Raw genomic sequence first — 22135 nt, 5'->3', positions numbered from 1 at the left:
GGTACGATAGCTGCCTTTGAGGACAGTAATAAAAAAGTGGTTGGCCAAATCCTGTGTTGGCAGGTTCCTGTGTCCGACCAATTTTGTGGTACCACGTGAGAGCTACAATTTACCTCATCGAAAAATAGAATGAAACAAACGGATTATAATACCTAAAATAAACCTGTTGACGTATGGCTTGGTCGGCCTCACCGTAGCCTGGCAGTTTTTGCAGTCCGACCAAATTTGTGATACCACGTGACAGCTAGAATAGGACCACACATGCTGTATTCCATACGCATCATGACTTTGTGTACCTATCTGATGGGCGGGCGTATATGAAACGCCTTCTTGTACGTGCAGGTGATCCAGGTATACACCAAAGCTTAGTTTTCAATCGAACACTTGTAATATAAGAGGAAAAACTGCACGTGATCCTTCCAAAATTTAAATAAATGGTAAAATGTTCCTCCACGATGTTCTCAACGGGCATCTAGACTGCGTTGGATTGCTGTCACAGTTAGGGCTCCGCGCTCCCACGCGCCGAACTCGTCACACGGGTCACACCACACTATTCCATATTCCCTGTCATCGTACCAATTATGGCCAAAATTCTATCCTGAGTAGAATCGCACGTACCTATAATAAATCGTTCCAAAACATTGACCCTTTCTTCTCCTCCAGACGTGTTTTTAAATCACAAATTGCAAAGCAACTTTCCTGGTAGTCACACACACACACACACACACACACACACACACGAACACATAAATTCCAATAAATGCATACAAACTAATAGATTCGCTCGTTTATGTAGGTACTGTATGTATTTTTATTTTACTATTTTTTATTTATTGTTTACGCAAAATTAGAGCCATACCTACTATTTTAGGATTTTTTTTCCAGTTTACAGTTATTATTAATTTTTTCTCTTTTTCCTTGTACCGTAAAGACTTACAAATTAAGTTATATTTACGATTCTTGTACAGCACAAGTTACAAGTCTACCCACAGATGATTTTTTATTATGTATAAATTACAGGAAGTTCTGTTATTGGCTATGCTATAAGTTCTCATGTTTTTTGTATATTATTTAATGTAAACGCTGTTGAACTTCTCAATAAATATAAATAAATAAAAATACACAAGATAACCTCACATATATTAACAGCCGTATTCATAAACAGTTAGAGCATTGATCATCAGTTGCTGATAACCGGATGTCACAAAACGTGATTCATAAACACTTTTTAGCGCTAAACAGTTGATCATCTCTTTATTAAATCCTCGGAAAGTTACGGAGCCGAGGACCCTTCTTTATCTGTTTATTATCTGCTATTTTACAAGATGGCGGTCACGAAACAGCTGATTTTGGCAAGAGTGACAAGAGCAAGAGCAAATAGTACGTTTTGGTTAAAATCCCAAATGTGAATGGAAAACAACTTTAATATGTGCAATTACGTATTACATACCTGGATATAGTGCGAAAATGGCGCGAAACCTAAATATCCCGCTTTTTATAAGTTGTTTATGTGATTTTGTGTATGGTGATTTTCGTTTAACCAAAATATCGAAGAAGGCAACAGAATTCTATGATCGCGTAGTCGGAAAAATGCATCATAAACGGAGCGAGTTCCTCCCTCACAGCTATTAGGCGTTTGGAGAAATAGGTAAACCGCCAGATTCACTTAAATCTATGCGGGCCAGCTTCATTGCCCGCCATACAATCGCATTTTCGAAACCAAGTTTGGCTTGGCAAGTAATATTAGAGCGTTCCATGTTCCTAATTAAAAATATTTGGAGGAGTCGCCATCGTCGGACACGGCGAGGACTTACTTATATTTGTGCGTAAACCCTTTAGTTATTCGTTATTACCACTTGCCAGAAACGTTGTTTTTAATTTAAGATCAGGGTGTTCGCATTTCGCAAACTTAAATTTAATTGCATTTCTTGCGCACATTATACCTACCTATATAATATTATAGACCCTGTAAGAGTACATCAATCTCGTTCATAGTTTGCAATTGAATAACTAACCATTATACCTAATGAGATTATAATATTTACCATAAGTTAACTTGTTTTATAGACATATTTAACCGACTGTGTTTAATAAAAAATATCACAGGTAAGTAGGCACTACTTAAAAGTATCAACTTATTTACAGGTAAAAGAAGTGTGCACTCTTGTCAGTCTGGTAAAGTGATGAAAAATCTGAAAAAGTCACGGGTATATGCAGTCATTGCATAGGCAGTTTGCTCAATATTGGCTTTGAGCATAACAATTTGGCCTCCAGGTAAAAATATTGCAAGCTGAACTTTATAGAATGAAAGTTTCATTTATGTCAACTAATTATTCAGTATGGTCATCCAGGTTGGATTCTATACCTACCTGTTCTTGACGCTAAGGTTTCCAGTGCTCCCAAAAATGCACTGTCGGCTATTTGTAACTCCGCTAGTTGCCTGTAGGCTGCAGTGCTTAATATCAGATGGGCAGCACTAAACTTGTCCTTGTCATTGTCTGGTATTCAAAAATACCTTTTAATTTTATTCTACAAAAGAACCATTAATTACCAATATTATTTTTGAACTTCTTTGAACTAGGTACATAGCATGAACTTACCTATGAATATCTACTTTACTTTATATAAATTGTACACTTTCATCAGAACAATATTGCAAACACATGAATATCATAAATATGTGCAAAATAGGGTCCTACTTTCCTTTTTAGAACTCTCAAAATGATTTGCTATTATGGTATTTATATGAAAATTTATTTTCTAATAATAATCTGGTGCTTTATTTTATACATGGTATGGTGTGACATAATTTATTTTAAGTACAGGAAACATCCCTATTAGACTGCTAGATACATTTAAGATTTTATTGCATTGTAATTAGAAAAATGGAATTTTGAGTATTTCAATATGGGTACAGTCGCCTGCAATAATATGTTACTCTTCGAAGGCTGCAAAAATGTGCAATGCTCTTATGGGCCTTTGTTGTGTAACATATTATTGCAGGTGACTGTACATCATTAATAAAAATTGTACAAACCTTAACAAGTCAAAAAATATATTTAATTAGTAAAATAAAACACCAATTAAATTAGAACAATTTTATTACTTCAACCTAAATCAAGCTAGGTTTTCATTTTGATGTTTTTTTTCTTTTAGGTTTCTTGCTGATTTCCTGCTGGGACTTGCAGTGTACGGAGTCAGTTACACTTCTCTGACCAATATTCACAGCTGTTCACAGGCCACAGCTTTTCTTCCAAAGCCTGGAGTTATTCAACAATAACAGTGGCTAATGATGGTACTTTCAGGATCTGAAAAGATGCAATAATTTGAATAAAAGTATTTTTGTATTCAACAATTTTCTTTAATTTTTAGCTTATGATATAATGGATGTACTTAAGTTAGGGTCACATGATTCAATATAGTTATGGTAACTAAGTATCATTTTAAGCTATAGACAGAGATCAATATGACTTCATTTATTATTCATTACCTATTAGGTACTATAATATGATATCATTGTACATTGACCTTGCAAACTCTCTGGAATAGATGTCCAAACTGTCTGATGAGATATAGATTAGCCAACTTAATTATAACCAACTGTACGCAGAAAACATCTTATTTTTAATCAGCAGGTACACAGTATCTATACACACACCTGTACACTGGTATTTAAATACTGCCTAATTTGTGAACCATCCTTCCTCGTAGTAAGTAGGTTGGCTAGGTGATCGAGTATAATAACCATCGCATTGTTCCATGCATAAAATAAATACCATTACAAAATTATTACTAATGACACGATGACAAGAAGTAAACTCGCGACACAACGGCTTGTTACAATAAAACATCACTTGTACATATAATTATCATTTGGTTCCATTGTATGGTTAAGAAATATAATACCTATAATAGGTAGGTACCTATGCATAATTTTAAACAAATACACCAAGCTCCACAAAGCACGGATAAATTTACCAAATTTATAAGTGTTATAACCTTTAAATAATGTCAAAGCCGTCAATGCAAGTGTCAATCTTAACATGTTCAGATACTACATTTTATGTTACGTACCTATGTCTATAATATATTATAAATAGATGGTCATGCCCAAAATTTGAACTGTACCTAGAGTTATCATCAAAATCGCTGCAGACTTTTCTTTGTCTAACTCTAAACACTGCAGGTATGTAAGGTAAACAAGAAAGTATAGGACATTGTTCATACCTGATTTAGTGAGTCTGAATGGACTTCGTTTTGTTGACCCGTTGTGAATTTCTGCCGCAACCAGAATAAATTAGTGTGAACTCATGAACCATTATTCAATGGTTCTTCTTGCGGAGGCGAGTGGGGTCTGGTACGGTATCTGGCTTCGACTTCTTCTCTTCGCTAATTATGCACTTCTCGGTTAGTTTGAAAGAACCCCACTTCTTTCGACTCCATTCCACATAATATTGAAACTAAAAGCAATAAGATATAGGTATATCAACATTGCAGTGAACTCATATTATTACTTGTTGCTGTATAAGATACTTGTCTGTAAACGTAGTTACTCACCAAGTTTTATAAAATTTCCGGCCATGCAGCAATCTTTAATTATTTTTGTGGCACAGAAGCTATTTTAATAAGAGATAATTCCGAAAATTAGTCAAAATAGTAAATCAACTTCTTCATGATATTACGATTGGCCGCTAGTGCTGCTGTCAAACTTTTTTTTTAATTTAATGTTCAGCCATATTTTAGTCTATGATGCGCCAAGATGCCAACATAACGCGTCTAATCTGCTTATTAGTTAAGAAGCCCCTAATAAACGTTTATAAATCATGGTTCTTATCAACGGCTTATTAAGCCTAAACAGCGGATTAGCTAATAAGCTGATCATTCCTCATTTAAGGATTTTTTATGAATACGGCTGTAAGTGATTATCTTATTGTTATTTCTTCGACACGCAAAGGCGTTATGTGTCCTTCAAACCATTTGATCTTACACATTTCATCTCTTAATGTCCAGCCACAATGTGTTACATCAAATTTGATGCAAGTGGATTCTGCCGCACACTGCCACATTGAATTTATGAAAGCCGCCCGTAACAAGCCATACGTCAACAGGGTTATTTTAGCTATTATAATCCGTTTGTTTCATTCTATTTTTCGATGTGGTAAATTGTAACTCTCACGTGGTACCACAAAATTGGTCGGAGACAGGAACCTGCCAACACAGGATTTGGCCGACCATTTTTTTTTACTGTTCTCAAAGGCAGCTATCGTACCATACAAGTTTCATACGATTTATCGATAAAAATGTTTTGATGATTTTTTTATAAATCTGGTCGGACTGCAAAAACTGCCAGGTTAAGGTGAGGCCGACCAAGACATACGTCAACAGGCTTATTTTAGCTATTATAATCCGTTTGTTTCATTCTATTTTTCGATGAGGTAAATTGTAGCTCTCACGTGACCCAATAAATCTGGTCGGACTGCAAAAACTGCCAGGCTAAGGTGAGGCCGACCACTTTTTTTTTACTTTCCTCAAGGTCAGGTATCCTACCATACAAGTTTCATTCTATTTTTCGATGAGGTTTTTTTTGATGAATTTTTGTCCAACGTTTTTGCCATTTGTACAAAATCTGCCAGGTTAAGCCTAGGCCGACCAAGTGCGTTGGAATCTACTAAATGTCAGGTACCTCTACAGGGTAGGTATATTCTATTTTTTGATGAGGTTTGTTTCATGCAGCCGGCTCCCGGACTATACTACTTACGGAATTTTAAATAGTTATTTGTTTTACAAGGGGGCAAAGTTGTTGTTTAACCGCTCGTGCTAATATTGATACCCGAGCAAGCGAAAGATTCTAAAATTGAATCACGAGCGTAGCGAGTGGTTCGAAAAAAGGAATCTTGAGCGTTGCGAGGGTTTCAAAGCACGAGGGTTAAACAAAATTTGCCCCCGAGTGAAACACATAATTTTTCACCACACCAACCCTAAGCAAATATTAAATGTAAAATATCAAACAAAATCAAATCCAAATGAATGTTATTAAATATTTATCATCCAAAATCATCATTTAAAAGTCAATTCTACCAGCCAACATAAGAAAACAACTCAAAATTTGCATTTGATTACTTTGCCTCACATGTGGATAAAATGCAACTTTGCTATTCGTTTTCGAAGTGCAAAGTAAGCCTTTCCGAGCTGGTGTGGTGAAAAATAACTTTATCCTTTTAAGCCGATTAATTAGGTAGACTGAGGTACCGATACATACGTTGCTTTTGTCATCCGCGTCATAAAAATAATCGGTTTAGGTATCTAATTAATGAAATGAGGGATCAGGAGTCATTCCTAATGGAGTTTTTAGTTCTATTGATGTTACGGTGGAATACACGAAGGTAATAAAAACATATGATATGAGCTTAACCCTCCCTTTTGAAATTATTTGGTTAAAGGGTTTCTTTAAGTTGATAGATTTTTTGTAAAACACTGAACCCCAACATGCTAAATTTGCTCAATAGGCGTTAACAGATTACTCGCAATTTTTTTAAAGTCTAGCGAAAAGCATGAAATTAGAACATAGATTGGATTCCTTTTCTTTGTGTTAGATACTGGGCGGGCTGCGATGTTTTTTGATAGAAGACAATAACCTTGATGTTGTGTCAATAGCTTTGTGTAATGATAAAGTATTTGTGACGTTCCACGGGAAAAGGTACCTTATGAGGGTTTCTAGTTTCGGAGATATGAAATGTTTTGTAAAGAGGTGAAAAAATGCTCAATTTTTTTTTATTGTGCGATCTCAAACCTTAATGCGTAACGTTTGTTTACCTGTTTTTATTTTTGTTATAAGTTAGTTATAAGCCTAGTTACGTCGTCTCAGAGTTTAGTAAAAAGGTACCTTATGGAAAAAAGGTTGAAAATTTCCAAAAAAACTAGTCAATACGGGAAAAGAAGTTTGGTAGAGAACTGTATTAGCATTATGCAAAACTAATTTGATAATTTCAGTTCTGGTTGGGGCGCCTAGCAAATATTATAACCGTATACCGACCGACATTATAAATCCAAGTAGCCTGCTATTATACTAAAGTTACTCTCGTCAAGTCTTTCTTAACTAGAATAATCTTCATTTGGTTTGGTCGCATGCAATAAATCAGCCATTGGTTTGCTGAAAAATGCCAATACCCGACGCATTACCTTATGGAATATCTAAGGTCATTGAACCTCAATGCCGCTTGTCTTCAATGGCAACCAAAATATATTATTGATAAGAAATAGACGATTTATAACATCTTTACCCCAAAATATTATTAGTTTATCCTAACTGTTCCATCATCATCATGCCTCATCATGTAACTTAACCACAAGGTACCTTTTCATTACATACAAATTATTTGTCTTTTTTAGGATTATTATGACGAAGAACCAATTAAATTTGTGGCAGTTTAATGTAAATTAATATTTTCTATTCATAAAAGATAAAAGCTTCAATGTGATTGATGTTTTGTAGTGTTGTATTATTAGATTTATTTCCATAAGGTACCTTTTCGTAAATGTATGGAGCAAATACTGTTATTGTTATGTAAGTTTAAAGTGGCATAAGGGGTTAAATATAGTATTTAGTTGGGGTTTTAGGATTTATTTCATTTGAATGACAGAATTTCTTTCATATGTGCTCAGAAAAATTGATTGTGTGTTACATTAAAAGTAAAAATATTCAATTTTCTGATTTTATATGAAAAAGTCAGAAAATACATTTTCACCTCTAAATCGGTATTGTTTTTTGCTTAAACTGTCTCTCAGTATCGTTTTCTAATAGATAAAATTTAAATCAAGAGAGCTCATTGCAATCAATCGTGAAAATGAAATAAAACTTTATTTTCAAGAGACTGGTTAGTATACACATAAATCAGTCGATATCAAAGGTTTCTATTTGCATTACAGAACAAGTCGCAACATTTTTTTAATCTCAGATATATAAGGTATTATTATTTGTAGTCAACTATGTAACTTACTTCAGGAACATAGTTTTTTAGGCGGCTAAACTTAAAACTTCTCTATCGTAAAGTTGCTCATTTCACAACATTATTTTCAAAAAATCATATCTCTGTAACTACGCAACTTAGGAGGTTGATCTTTTGTGTTATCGATAGCTTATTTATTGTAGATTACTGGGGTATGCATAACTCCATACCCGCCATAAGGTACCTTTGACCGTGGGACGTCACATTTATTTTATTACACGTGTTGAGGATATTCCGTAAATGGGATGGTTCCGAAACATTAGATTTTTTCTAAATTAAGCGACATTGATACTTGCAACATTATAAAAGTTAATACTGTTGCATATATGTTGTTTGACGACCGGTCTGGCCTAGTGGGTAGTGACCCTGCCTGCGAAGCCGATGGTCCTGGGTTCGAATCCCAGTAAGGGCATTTATTTGTATGATGATACAGATATTTGTTCCTGAGTCATGGGTGTTTTCTATGTATTTAAGTATTTGTATGTTATATATATCGTTGTCTGAGTACCCACAACACAAGCCTTCTTGAGCTTACTGTGGGACTTAGTCAATCTGTGTAAGAATGTCCTATAATATTTATTTATTATTTATTTATATATCCCTTCGAGTGGCATTGTCCTCCTCGAGGTCTCTACGGTAAGTGGCGGTGGCCGCGAGACGGACAGACATAACAAGCCGGTTGAGTGGCGCAGCCATTTTGGAAAAATATACGTCAAGTGGCGGGGCCTCTACGGGTGATTATCGCGAATTTGGCGCGTGACTTTGTTTTACGCGGGAATTCGACCGTTAGGGAATACTATCCTTGTTTATTGACGAATGCATCTTGCCAGAGTGAGCAAGCAAGGCATAGTTTTAACGGTTTTATTTTAGGCGCGAAATGCAGCGTCGGACAGATGCCGCGAGACGGTCTCTGCCAATTACGGGCTTGTTATGACCGAACCTTCTCGCGGCCTCTGCCACGCAAAGGCATATTTAAAAAAATGGCCGCGCCATTTCTCCTGCCGTTCAACCGGAGGTGCTGCCACCCGAAGGGATATAACTGATAACCAGAATTAAGTAGAGTATACTCGCAGGAGTTAAAAACGATTGTACCAGTTTTTTAGGGTTCCGTAGCCAAATGGCAAAAAACGGAATCCGAAACGGTATCTTTGGATAGGTCTTCAAAAATGATATTGAGGTTTCTAATATCATTTTTTTCTAAACTGAATAGTTTGCGTGAGAGACACTTCCAAAGTAGTAAAATGTGTGTCCCTCCTCCCTGTAACTTCTAAAATAAGAGAACGATAAAACTAAAAAAATATATGACATACATTACCATGCAAACTTCCACCGAAAATTGGTTTGAACGAGATCTAGTAAGTAGTTTTTTTTGATTGTCATATGTCGTAAACCGCAATTTTATTATGTTACTTGCTGCTACGGAACCCTTCATGGGCGAGTCCGACTCGCACTTGGCCGCTTTTTTGGTACCCTTTTCTAGGCTATAATAAATCTCCTTTTATGAACTAAGTTAATATAATACAAATGACTTGTATTCATTAACTGAGCCAGACACATGCTCTGTATTACGTAGGTATTTGAAGTCAACTTGTAACCTGTAACCCATCCGTTGGTCTGATAGTGGGCACTTCCTCATAAGTCATAACCCGTAATCGGTAGATTTTTTAAATTTGTATTAATTTTATCCTTTGTGTATTTAGTAACTGGTTATGATTATGAGTTATGACCAGAGCTCGGATAGGGTGAGCTATTTGCCTTATAATTTGACATGTCTTATGTCATATATAAGGCAAATAGCTCACCCTATCCGAGCTCTGGTTATGACCGTAGTACTGTTTTAACAGTAAATAAGTCTGGAATAATCCAGGAGAAGAAATGACCGGATAACGTACTTAACGCATAATTAGTTAATTTATAAGCTATTAAAGTTGCGTGTGACTCGTTTCATAATAGGATTGAGCAGGTTAATAGCATAATAGATATTAATCTGCTATATATGTTCTCGTAAACACATTACTATAATCATCATTGCCAATAAAAAGCTACCAAGGAAGATAACTTAAATTACGTCAGCATATAGGTGTGTAAAACAAAAGTCCCTCTCGTATACACGGTGTAACATGAGGAAACCGAATAATTTTAACCACGCATTTCTGAGGTCAAAAGAAGGAAAAAATGTAATATGAGTTTAGGTCAAATTCGCCAAAAAGATTTCTTTTCTTTTGTTTTTTCAATTTTTTGAATGTATTTGTTCATAAAAAATAAATGTTATTGGTAAACTTGCTAGGTACTTAAAATTGATTTTTACCTTTTTTTTCGTAAAACCTTCTTTTTGCAAAGTGTTACTTATGACTTTTTGACATCTATCAATAAGGATATTTAGACTACGTCCCATAGCAGCAACATTACCATCAAAAAGGCCTTTTACATTATGTAACAACAAAAACTTGTTTATTTTTAAATTAATATTATCTCTGAAACTAGGCGTTTTAAAAAAAAAGTTTATAGGACATTTTTGTCTCTAAATATGATCAGGAATACGCTGTTAAAATGATTCGGTTTACTCATGTTACACCGTGTATACGAGTAGTGAAATGTTCAGTTACATATTTCATATTTGAAACTTGTAACTCTACTACCATTGTACCTAAGTTTGCGTTTGCCGGACACCTATTTTAAATCAGATAATCTAACGACCGTATATTGTTTTACGCGGTAAACGCGGCGGTAAGCGCATTGTCATTTTCTCTACATTCCGCGATCGCATGCGTTCAACGCTGCGTTTATCGCATAAAACAATCGCACACATAATTGGTAATACAAAATTAATATTTTACACACATATTCCCTACACTAATTCCCTTTACTCTAGAGCTCAAGCTGCTACACATCCCGATTTTTGGCTTAATTGTGGTTACCCTAAGAATGTGATAAATTAAGTTATTAAACTTTCTTCGAATATGCTTATCTGACACATCATTTATGTTATGAAGAAGATTCATGTTTATAGAAGGTAGAGGTAAGGAATACGATCTCAATGTATCAAAAAGTGTCCGCCAAAGAACCACAATACCTAATAGAATATTTAATAAAAAAATTAAAATCATTGACAGCCCACTTCACTCCGTCAATAACTCCAGGCGTGTCTCACTCCGCGATTTCGTCGGTTTGCTACAGGTAGCTAAAAGTACATCCGTTCGGCCCCAATTTTGGGGAAAGCCATAAGCAGCGCGTGGCGCTGTCGCCACCTAGCGGCCATATCTGTGCTGATCGTAACAGACGCGTTTTGTTAGAGAGTGAGTCTTCTGTACTTAGTACTATTATTTATTCTGTGATAACGCCTAGATACGTTCTTAGCTACTCTACTCTGACAGCTGGACACTTTTCTGTTCTGCAATAGTTCTGTTTTAAGAGATTATGACGAAACAGGAGCTGAGTTTTAAATATTTTAGGTAAATATACCCGTTTCGCTAACGGAAGCGGCTTCTAAAACTAGTGCGATAAGGACAAGGCGAAAAATCCTGCGTAAAAATCTCAAAAATTGAGGTTTCGCACTCGACTGTTTCCTCTTCCAAAACTTAACCAATCGTAACCAAGTTTGGAAATCTAAATGATTATGAAAATATCTGTCTCGGACCGTTTTGCTTTTTTGGGTAATTGATATCAGTTTTGAATACTACGCCTCTCATTGCGGCATATTAGTCAATGAGGCCATTTTGGTCATTTTTGAAGGGCTCTAGGGTAGATATTGATAATATTAATCTGTGTTGAAAAAATCATTGTTCTAGCATCAAAACCCACGGAGGAAACATTCGAGTACGTTTGTATGGAGAAATGACCACTCCTGTTGGCTCTTATCGTCTTTCCTCTACCGACCAGAACTACTCATGTTGAATGATAATTATCACTTGTCTAATAATAATAAAATACTTCTAGCTTATCGGTATTCGGCGAATGGACATCTTAGATGTTTATTATACATCACAGAGAGATCTTAGACATCTTAGTTGTACGTGAGTGTTTCTTGTAGCCAAGACGAGCCAAGCGAAGGGCAAGGCCACTACTTGCCTTTTCTGAAGTGCTTCGTTGTTTTTTGACACCTCATAAATAGTTCTTGTGGTAACAAAGCGGCCCAGCCACATATTTGGACTAAGGTGTAGAGTTTGTGAAGTTAGAGCTTATAGAGTTAGAAGCTTGGCTCTACATTAGATCTGATAACTATTTGACCGTGCGAGCCTTACGGTTTCGTCTTGGCAACATATTACATGAAAATGTTTTTGGTGGGATGCGCATTTACTGTACAAACTGTGCTCAGACATGGGAGAGAGGCTCGGCTTACCTTAGTTTATTAATTTTCAGTGTCGTGAATCGAAGAAACCGGAATCTACACTACTGTTCGTAATAATATTAACATACTCAAATTAGGTACGTTAAATCGTACAGTTATATCTGTCATTGTTTGACGCGACTGACTGTTAATGACCAAATAATAACCAGCGTATAATCTGGAAAACGATTTAAAAAAGTAACAGTAGAATATAGAAAACAACGTTCATCGCCGATACTTCCTCAGCCACTGCTGCGAGCCCAGGCTCTGATTTCCAACGTCATCTCCTCCACTTTGCACGGCTTCCACCTTTATTGAGGCTGAATCAACTTTTTCTTGTCACTCGTTGTCATGGTTACGGTCTCCTGGGCCACCCTTAAAACCCCGGTTTATACGAACCGCACACCGTACCGGTTTATACGGTATTTAAATTAACTAAACATGCATTTTTAAGGCAGTCTTAATGCCTTTTTACAATGGGCCATCTATATCTATTAAGCACCCTAATAGATGATTGTACAACATTTCATCTAACAAACTATACTACTATTTTCCTGGCCGATGAGACAGAATAACAAAAAGAAATATCCACCCTTGAAAGACCAGCAGGCGAATTCTAAGGCCTTTACCACGCGATGAAATAACTGTCACTTTTGAATATGTAGTACGCGATTGAAAGAGGCGGACACTGTCTTCATCATGATGTCACGTAGACATATACGACCAATCATATCCGTTCAGCCGGCCTAGCCAAGGGTACAATCGCTATCGCTTCTACAACGGAAAGCTATGTGTCTCTATCATTCTTCCATATTAGCAGGCGTGACTCACTCCGCGATTTCGTCGCTTTGCTACAGGTAGCTAAAAGTACACCCGTTCCACCCCAATTTTGGGGAAAGCCTTAAGCCGCGCGTGGCGCTGTCGCCACCTAGCGGCCATATCTGTCCTGATCGTATCAGATGCGTTTTGTTAGAGAGTGAGTCTTCTGTGCCTAGTACTATTATTTATTCTGTGATATTAGTGCGACAGTTACAGTTGCGTTTTGATCACTACGGAGCGTAAGCGATTGGCATCTTGGCTAAAACTTATACTGATTCTCCATTATAAAAGAAAGTGAGGTTATATATAAATGACTCACCCTCAGTCTCTGGTCGGCGACGGTCCACACGCGGCTCGCGAAGTCGTTGGAAGCGCCCACGAGGTACGCCCCGGTGGAGTCGAAGTCGACCGACATGACGCCGGCGTTGGAGCCGACTAGTGTGCCTTTGTTCTCCACCGTGCCCACTGCCAATGCAATAAATAAAATAATAATCGGCCAAGAGTATGTCGGGCCATGCTCAGTGTAGGGTTTCGTAGTTATCATTCTGTCAAATAGACCAAACGGGGGCTATTAGTGGGTAAGTATCATAAGGGAGTACCTTTGCAGCGCTTTGTACACTACGTCTTTTTACTAAGAAAAGAAGATTTTTTGCAATAACTCACAAACGACTAGATCCACAGACTTAAATGTATACCATAGATGAAGTCTACAAAAATAAATCCATTTTTCTTTTAAAATAAAATTTGTAGTATCGCTCGCAGACGTATCTGCTGGATAAATATTGGTTTAACATCACATAAGGCTGTGTCGAAAGTCTAAAATCAGACTTAACGGTTTTTAACTCACTTTTAGACAAGTCCCATAATTTGACTTTTCTATCCGATCCTCCCGTTGCTAACGTTCGTTCCGTCGGGCTCCACTTTACCGCATTCACGTCTCCCTCATGCGCGTCCTGAAAATGAGGAATGACGATTACATTGTATCATAAGGCGCCGTAAGAAAAATTGCATCAAAAAAATAAACTGGAAATATACATACAGGGTGGCCAAAAAATAAGTACATTCCCGTTGTGAGGGAGGTTTTGGGATTATACTGAGCACCTCTTACTATGGGACAATCTCCAAAATCTAGAAAAAACTTCTATGGGAGGGTAAATTTTTTTTTCGCGATCGGGTTTGGTTACTAGAAATTGATGGAATCAAACTACATTGTGATATTCGCCTTACCGCGCACAATATTGTCATAAGAACAAAATAGATGCAACTTACGAATCGTAATGCAACTTTAGTCGGCAAAGCTGTGGCATAAAACGGCATAGAATCCAAGATTTTATCTTCCGCCGAACTACCCGCCGATCCGATGCTGCCCCGACTGCCACCTTCTCTGGCTGCTTCCTCCAACTCTCTCCGTACCCTGTCGCTCTTTTTTCTGAAAAAGACGATACAATAATTTAATATAAAGAAATTAATTTCATAACGTTACTACAGCTCGTCGATTAAGCCAAAACCTGTAGAGCATGTTTTTTTTCCGGCGAAGCTCCTTACTGAAAGCAAATGAATTAGAGATCATAGCAACATGCTAACCTTAAGGATAAGGATATATGAAGTAAGTAAAAATAACACACCACAGACAATTTCATAAACGATCTTATACTTAGAACAGTTCTAAGTCATGTTAATTGCAAAGAAGAAAATAGCACCAAAGTGAAATATTCATGAAATGAAATTGTAGGAATATTGACGTAAACTTTATATAAACACGATAAGTGAACAACAAATAAATTTAGTTTGTATATTATGGTGTTGGCCATTTTATAAGTTACCTGAAATTCCAACGAAGTGTGAAAATTAAACGCATAGATTTAGATTAGATTTAGATTTAGATTTATTTATTTCATAATATAAAATTACAATATAAATTATTTTACACTAATCTATACGAATTTATATTATGATCGTCAAGTAGGGAAATAACAATTGATTATAACTATACAAATATCAAGCAATACACAACATACATATATGTTGTATATACATATATGTTGTGATACTTCTGAGTAGCAAAATTAATGTCCACACTGTATCACGCGCGGGTACGCGATTAGTACAAATATACCCGAATGCTACCTACTGTAGAAAATAATTAGTGCGTCTATGAATTCTTTTTTAACGTAATTATTAGGGAAAAATACGTCAATTCGTGGTTTTGTAAGCAGGTATTATGTAAAATCGAGTCAAATAGCATAATGCATGTTTCAATTATCACAAATTGTAGATATTATTGCGATACTCGCATGTCATACATCTTTATTGACATCAAATGCGCATTTAGCGCAATAAGGAAACTCAATATATTGTATGCATGACAACGTTCGTATATACGTGTTTTATTCAGTAAGTATGTAATAAACATTTAAATAAATATAATTATTTGAGCATTGAATAATTTCAATGTTCACATATGTGGATCTTGAAGTCAATCTATAAGTAGGTACGAATAGAAATCGACCAACTTACATTAATTCTATTATTCATGTATTTCCATACTGCGATCGAAATTCTAGAAAATTAAGGCCTTAAGAGGAGGATAACGCAAAATTTTAGTTTTTTTGTTGAACTATGACTTTGACACATTTAAGCAAAGGCCAATGCAATCAAAAAAATAGATTAAATAAAATACCAATCATTTTCAGTAATACTTATACGAGTATCATAACCCTGCATGCAATGGTAGTACACTTGTATAGTTCGTTTTCTTTAGCATTAGAAATAAGGTAAACAATCTTGACGTTATTTTAATTGAAAAACACATTTTAAAAATAAGTTACGGCAAATATGTAACAAATATGAATCTAATACGGTCATTTATATTCTTCTGAGTTACTGATTTTTAAAAAGCGTTTTTCAATTAAAAGACATGTCAAGATCGCTTAACTTCTTTAAAGTTCTTATTAATGCTAAAAACTTATAGTATAAAACAGCTAGTGATACGAGTATAGCCCAGCGACGTCGCAAGCAAAATTTTGAACATAATTATTTTTTTCAGGGTATCTAATTGACCACTCTTCTTTTTGCTGGGCCAGCCTTTTGACTCCCTCGTACGACACGACAGAAACTTTTTCTTTTATTTGGCTGAGATATGTGAGCCTGGGCCTTCCTCTGCGTCTTTTCCCCTCAATCTTGCCCTCCAGGATGTTTAAAAAGAATCTGTCGTGCCGTATCAGGTGGCCAACCATCTTGCCCCTTAAAAAGGAGTGGCGATTACTCCACCGACAAGAGCATAGCCCTTAAATAGTGATGATGATGATGATCTAATTGACGCAAAACGTTTACACTCTTATTCCGCGCCATATCCCTAAATTAATTTGATCACCGTTACATTGAATGAATTTCATGCCAAAATGCAATATCAAGATTCATGCTATACATACCTATATAATTAACTATCAACAAAATCAAACAGCCAATCATGCAAACATAAGTAAAACAATGTGTGTGCCTAAATCGTATATGTATAGTGAAGTTTTACACAGTGGACATGGATTCAAACTGGTGAAAGATACAATCGCAAACAGGGTATTAGTAACCTAACCATATTTTTAGGGTTATGTATTTAATATGTTCTCTATGTTATTAAAAACATAAAATATTTTGCAAGGCTAGAAATAATATCCTCTACATATTTATAAACTACTAATAGTTACTACTACTTTATATTAATTAGTTATAAAAACAAAACCTACTTATATTATAACCCGCTTATAAATATTATCCCAATTGAGACGAAATCCAGTGTAGTGTTTATAAACAGATAATTACAATTTGATTTAGTGGTATTTATGTATATTGTGGGTTTGTCAATATGTTTCCGGTAGGAACCTAAATAAATGGCTAAAAGGGAAGATACAGTCAGCAGCAGAAGGAGCATTCCATGAAATTGTCTACCGTTTGTCCCGTACGTACGTATTTTCTGAAGATTTGCAGGTATAAGAGTTTCCTTTTCTATGACAAATGGTCAAAAATATGCAGAGAACAATAATCGCCTGCTTTAAATGCCCAAAAAAAAGTCGCAACGCAGGAAATAAAATGCGTTTGTACGGGACAGCCCGTTGAATGCTCCAGAAGTAGGCGGAAATACTTAAGCTAAGCGGACGAAGTGTTACGCAACTTTATTATTAAGAGAATAAGAGCGTGTCAAGGTAATTTTGAACACCTCATCCGCTTAGCAACTTCTGCTGCTGACTGTACATAAAAATATATTGATTCCTATGTATACGACCAGGATTCTGGTCGTATACATATAGGTATTATAAGACCTTCCTAAACAAAGTATAGCCTGACAAAACAAATTTGACTGGAAGAAGGCGCGACATTCAAAATTACTATGGGAGATCGAACTTGCGCTACTTGTGGTTTGCCAGATTATAATTACCTGATATCTTTATAGTTTCACGCCTCGCGGTGACCACAACAATTTGTTGCACCCAACTAATTCACGATTCATACTGGCCTCATGAAGTCTGGTCAACACGCGCCGTTTAAATAAATTCCATTCTGCAGTTTAAATTACTCCTCAACTAATTTCTATCAGGTGTACGGAGCTATTACTGTCATCGTATACCGTCACTGATTAGATTTTTTTTACCATAATGCGGTCACATATGTACTAAAACATTTCCGTAGGCTATATTTGCCCCATAGCTTTGGTACGGTGATAGCTGTCATCTCCATACAATTTATAAACTGATAAGTTGATAACGCAAAATTGTATTGGGGTGTCAGCTGTCACCGTACCGAAGCTATGTGAAAAATACTATATCTACAGGGTGTTTGGTATATCGTTTGCCAAATTAAAACGGCAGATAGGTTGAGTCATTCGCTATCTTCTCATATCTAGAAAAACAAAATTGGCCATGGTTTTTTTTACTACTACGCAAGTAAAAATTTGAAATTTATGAAAAACTGGCATAGAAGTGAAAAAAAAAAATGTGCGCCAAATCAAAAATTTCTAGGCCTGAGAAGATAGCAAATGACTCAAATTATTTGCCGTTTTAATTTGGCAAACGATGTACCAAACACCCGGATATTGTTTTAAAGTTTCACGATTATGATAATAATTCGTAGGTAACTCACTTGTTTACGCATTATATAATATTCATCACCTCCTTTGCTTCTTAAGAGTACAATGAAAGATACGCAACATAAATATTTCGGCAAATAGGGCAGAGTGTGAACTGGCGGCATAAAACAACCTAATCGCATATAGAAATACTTATATGACTTATATCTTAAAATTACTTGCTTTCTTTTTCATACACAATTCAGACCCATTTTAGTTTTGATTTTAAAATATTGGATTATTAAGACTGCATCGAGCAAAATCAGCGAAAAAGGCAGTCACCGTTTAGTCGCTAGCGTTCACATCTCTTGATAAAAAAAATTATAATAAATGTCATTATTATCCCAAAGGGTGTGTTTACAACGAATCACCCTTGAAAATCTGAAATATTTTACAATATAATAAATACACTTATGCAAAGTTGTACCTAAAACGAGATGAACGAGTGTCAGCGTTTAGTAAAATTTGTATAAAAAAATCGATGCTCATGCTATAAAATCGAGTGATTTCGAAAGCCAGATAACTGGACTACAACGAATCAGGCTTTTCCTATTTTTCCTCCTAAAGGCTACAGAGAAATTCAATCGTAAACGTAAACTTTCGTAAAATTTCCATACATCCGCCATATCTGTCAAATTCTCCTTTCAATCAGATGCCCGCTGGGCTTGGTTCGAAGCGGACGCGTACCAGGATCTCCCAGTTTGACATTTCGATTTTGAATATATATTGACAGAAATTCATATCCGTATACGAATGATGATACCAGTGAAAAACTGTGTTCAAAATAAATAGGGTAAATAAATAACGTCACACGGAGATCTAGAGTCATTAAAATTTCGATTTCTTTTTATTCACAAGTCATAATACTTAAAAAATATAACAAATTATTTAATAAAATATATGAATACAACCAAATCAGTGTAATTAGCGGCTTCCTAATTCACTTAAAATGAAAAAAGTTTGAAGATTTGTTATTTCTTATTGGAATAAATTTTCATTGTGCTGGTATTCATGTTACGTCATTTTAAAAACATATATGACATAATGTCAATATACTAGATAAACAATTTATCAACAAAATTCTTCACATTTTAGCCTAAGCAATATAAATTATTCAAATTTTATTTATGAAGACAGAGCAATGTTGTTCACATAATTTCAGCAATAAAATTCATAGTTTCAACTAGTTCTGTTGCTATACTCAGAGCTATCACGAGCTCTGAAAGTTAATTCAATGATATATCATCAAGAAATTGAAATCAAGACTCGACCTGCAGTCTCAGCGAGTTTTTGTGGCTATATTATCAGTTGAAAGAACGATATTTAAAGACAATACCAGCAGTGATCTGGTTTACGAGTTGGTTTCATGTGACGATGTTTATATAAATGTATCTATCAAACAACAACGTGCTTTTATTTCATTGATATTCGGTGCAAAACGATAACTCAGTAACGAAATAAAATTATGAGAAATGCCTTTGGTTTTTTTCAGTGAACGTTTATATTTATGAGGTCGTTTATAAGGTAATATGTCTTATCAGCGTGGCTTTGGCCTTTGGACATTTTTGTAATGCTTTGTAATAAGATAGGTGAGGTATCTACTTATATCCCTAATTGTAATAACCTTTTATGAAATGAATTACAATTTAATTATTTAAATAAAAAAGTGGTCCACAAAAATATACATCCGCTCGGTCCGCTAAAATAATATAAGTGCCCTTCATAATATTAAGTAGGTACCTATATTTAAGATTAACAATCAGTAAACATCATTAATTACGCTTAAATGCTTATGTTTCAGTACAAATTGGGTGAGATATTTCCGACATAAAACCTAAAGGTAAAAGTACAATTTGCTAAGTAAACTGTCAATCTACATTAATTATTATAAGGTATTGGTAAGGACGGCTAAGGAATGGAATGCGCTCCCGGCATCTGTATTCCCTGAAAAATATGACCTCGGTCTCTTTAAAGCTAGAGTGAATAGGCTATTACTGAACCGGTGAGCTACATCTTAGGCTCTGTCTTCACTTTCCATCAGGTGTGACTAGAGCCAATCGCCGATCAGTTTATTATTAAAAAAAAAAAAAAAAATTATAATAGATAGACTCTTAGAGGTCAGCTTACTGAAGAATATGAACAACATATAGGTACTTTCTAAATAAAATACAATTTGTTTTTCCATGACTCATGTAGGCCTTATTTTACTAGACCATTTAAATTGAAGATGAAATTAATTCATGATAAAAGGTAATAAGGCCCGGTAATATTCTCTGTTATTCTTGAACTTGTACTATGACTAAGAAGGCCCACTGACAGTGCAAGTAACAAGGCCCGGTTCCGAACCAACATGGTATGGTTTTTTTATAAAACGTGTATTTTTCAAAAGCGCCGGAATATTTTTATAACTATTTTGGTATATGAAGAAACATGAACAAATGAGAAATCTATATTGAATTGAATTGGTAATAATATCCTGATTATTTATAAAACTATTTCAGTTAAAATAAAGGTGGTTATATGCCTCACCTAACCCTATTCGTTCACATTTAGATCCTATAGCTATATTTGGTCACTTTGGCCCTCACTATCTATTTGATACCGATTGTACTAACAATTAAAAGTACAGCTCATATGTACTTTTTCCTGTACTGAAACTTATAAGGTATGCCCACCAAATACGCTCATAAGAACGATATATTCTATAGATATAGGCTATGAACTATCTAATGATATACAGGGTGTAATCGTTAAGTGTAGCCAGGCTATAATTCCGTAAATATAACAGATATCAGAAAACTTCAAATTGATATCGAAAGTGCGTTACCCAATGAGTAAAATTACATTAATAACTTTTTTTTAAATAAAAACAGAAATATCCCAGACATTAACTCTACTCTAAGACATTAACTCACAAACCCTCCCATACATTTAGTACGACGACTCACCCTTCAAAGAACGTTGGTGTCGTAAGAGATAAAACTGCTTGAGATTCATTATTTGCGATGATAAACTGTAATAAAATAATAAAACTACCGTTTATGAAATAATAGATTTATTATTTCATAAACGGTAGTTTTATTATTTTATTACAGTGAGGGATGAGTCGTCGTACTAAATGTATGGGAGGGTTTGAAGTTAATGTTTGGGATATTTCTGCTTTTATTTAAAAAAGTTATTAGGGATCATCCATTAATTACGTCACATGAATTTCTAGGTATTTTGACCCCTCCCCCCCTCCTTGTCACACTTGGTCACATTTTGCAACTCCCTCCCCACCTGATGTGACGTCACATTTTAGGTAATTTTGTTTTCAACGAAATCGGCAGTACTAACTCGGCATTACTTAAAAAAAATATTTTTGGTAAAATTAATATATATAATTTTATAACACAAAACCAATTAGGAACGAAAATTACCTACATACTTCCAAAACCTCATTATTTAAATGTACTGCGAATAAAAAAATATAAATTAATTTTCGGTTACTGATGAATAGTGATGAAGTTAAAGTGACGTCACAGTGTTTGTGACTCCCCCTCCCCATGTCACAACATGTCACATTTTCTTGACCCCCTCCCCCCCCAAACGTGTGACGTAATTAATGGATGACCCCTTAATGTAATTTTACTCATTGGGTAACGCACTTTCGATAACAATTTGAAGTTTTCTGATATCTGTTATATTTACGAAATTATAGCCTGGCTACACTTAACGATTACGCCCTGTATAAGTTACTTCGGGACGCGTCATGGTCATGGCCCAGAACCCATACTATCCGGGACACAGTTCTTTAATATTATGTGGGGCTAAAAAGGCCCTCTGTCAGTGCAGGTGACAAGGCCCGGTCCCGGGCCTTATTGA

General features: G+C 35.4%; 1 protein-coding gene and 2 long non-coding RNA genes across 5 annotated transcripts in view; 1 reads left to right on the top strand and 2 right to left on the bottom strand.

The window, feature by feature from the left end:
* Positions 1-22135, bottom strand: part of LOC134675377 (autophagy-related protein 16-1) — a 233838-nt gene that overhangs the window by 203774 nt on the left and 7929 nt on the right. For all 3 annotated transcript variants that reach the window (XM_063533592.1, XM_063533595.1, XM_063533603.1), the window contains 3 exons: positions 14422-14581; positions 14000-14105; positions 13472-13617 (listed from right to left, as the gene is read on the bottom strand). In XM_063533592.1, the coding sequence (XP_063389662.1) occupies positions 13472-13617; positions 14000-14105; positions 14422-14581 (412 nt within the window). The remainder of the gene's footprint in view (positions 1-13471; positions 13618-13999; positions 14106-14421; positions 14582-22135) is intronic.
* On the top strand, positions 1151-3355 carry LOC134679607 (uncharacterized). Its single transcript, XR_010100361.1, has 3 exons — positions 1151-1648; positions 2146-2274; positions 3157-3355. It is a non-coding gene; the product is annotated as an uncharacterized LOC134679607 (long non-coding RNA).
* Positions 3039-4920, bottom strand: LOC134679606 (uncharacterized). The gene is made up of 3 exons (XR_010100360.1): positions 4558-4920; positions 4228-4460; positions 3039-3308 (listed from the first exon to the last, which is right to left on the bottom strand). It is a non-coding gene; the product is annotated as an uncharacterized LOC134679606 (long non-coding RNA).

Source organism: Cydia fagiglandana, chromosome 2 (genome assembly GCF_963556715.1).
Source record: "Cydia fagiglandana chromosome 2, ilCydFagi1.1, whole genome shotgun sequence".
Lineage (NCBI taxonomy): Eukaryota > Metazoa > Arthropoda > Insecta > Lepidoptera > Tortricidae > Cydia > Cydia fagiglandana.
Note: the sequence above shows the minus strand (reverse complement) of the source record. Positions and strands in the feature narration are given on the sequence as shown.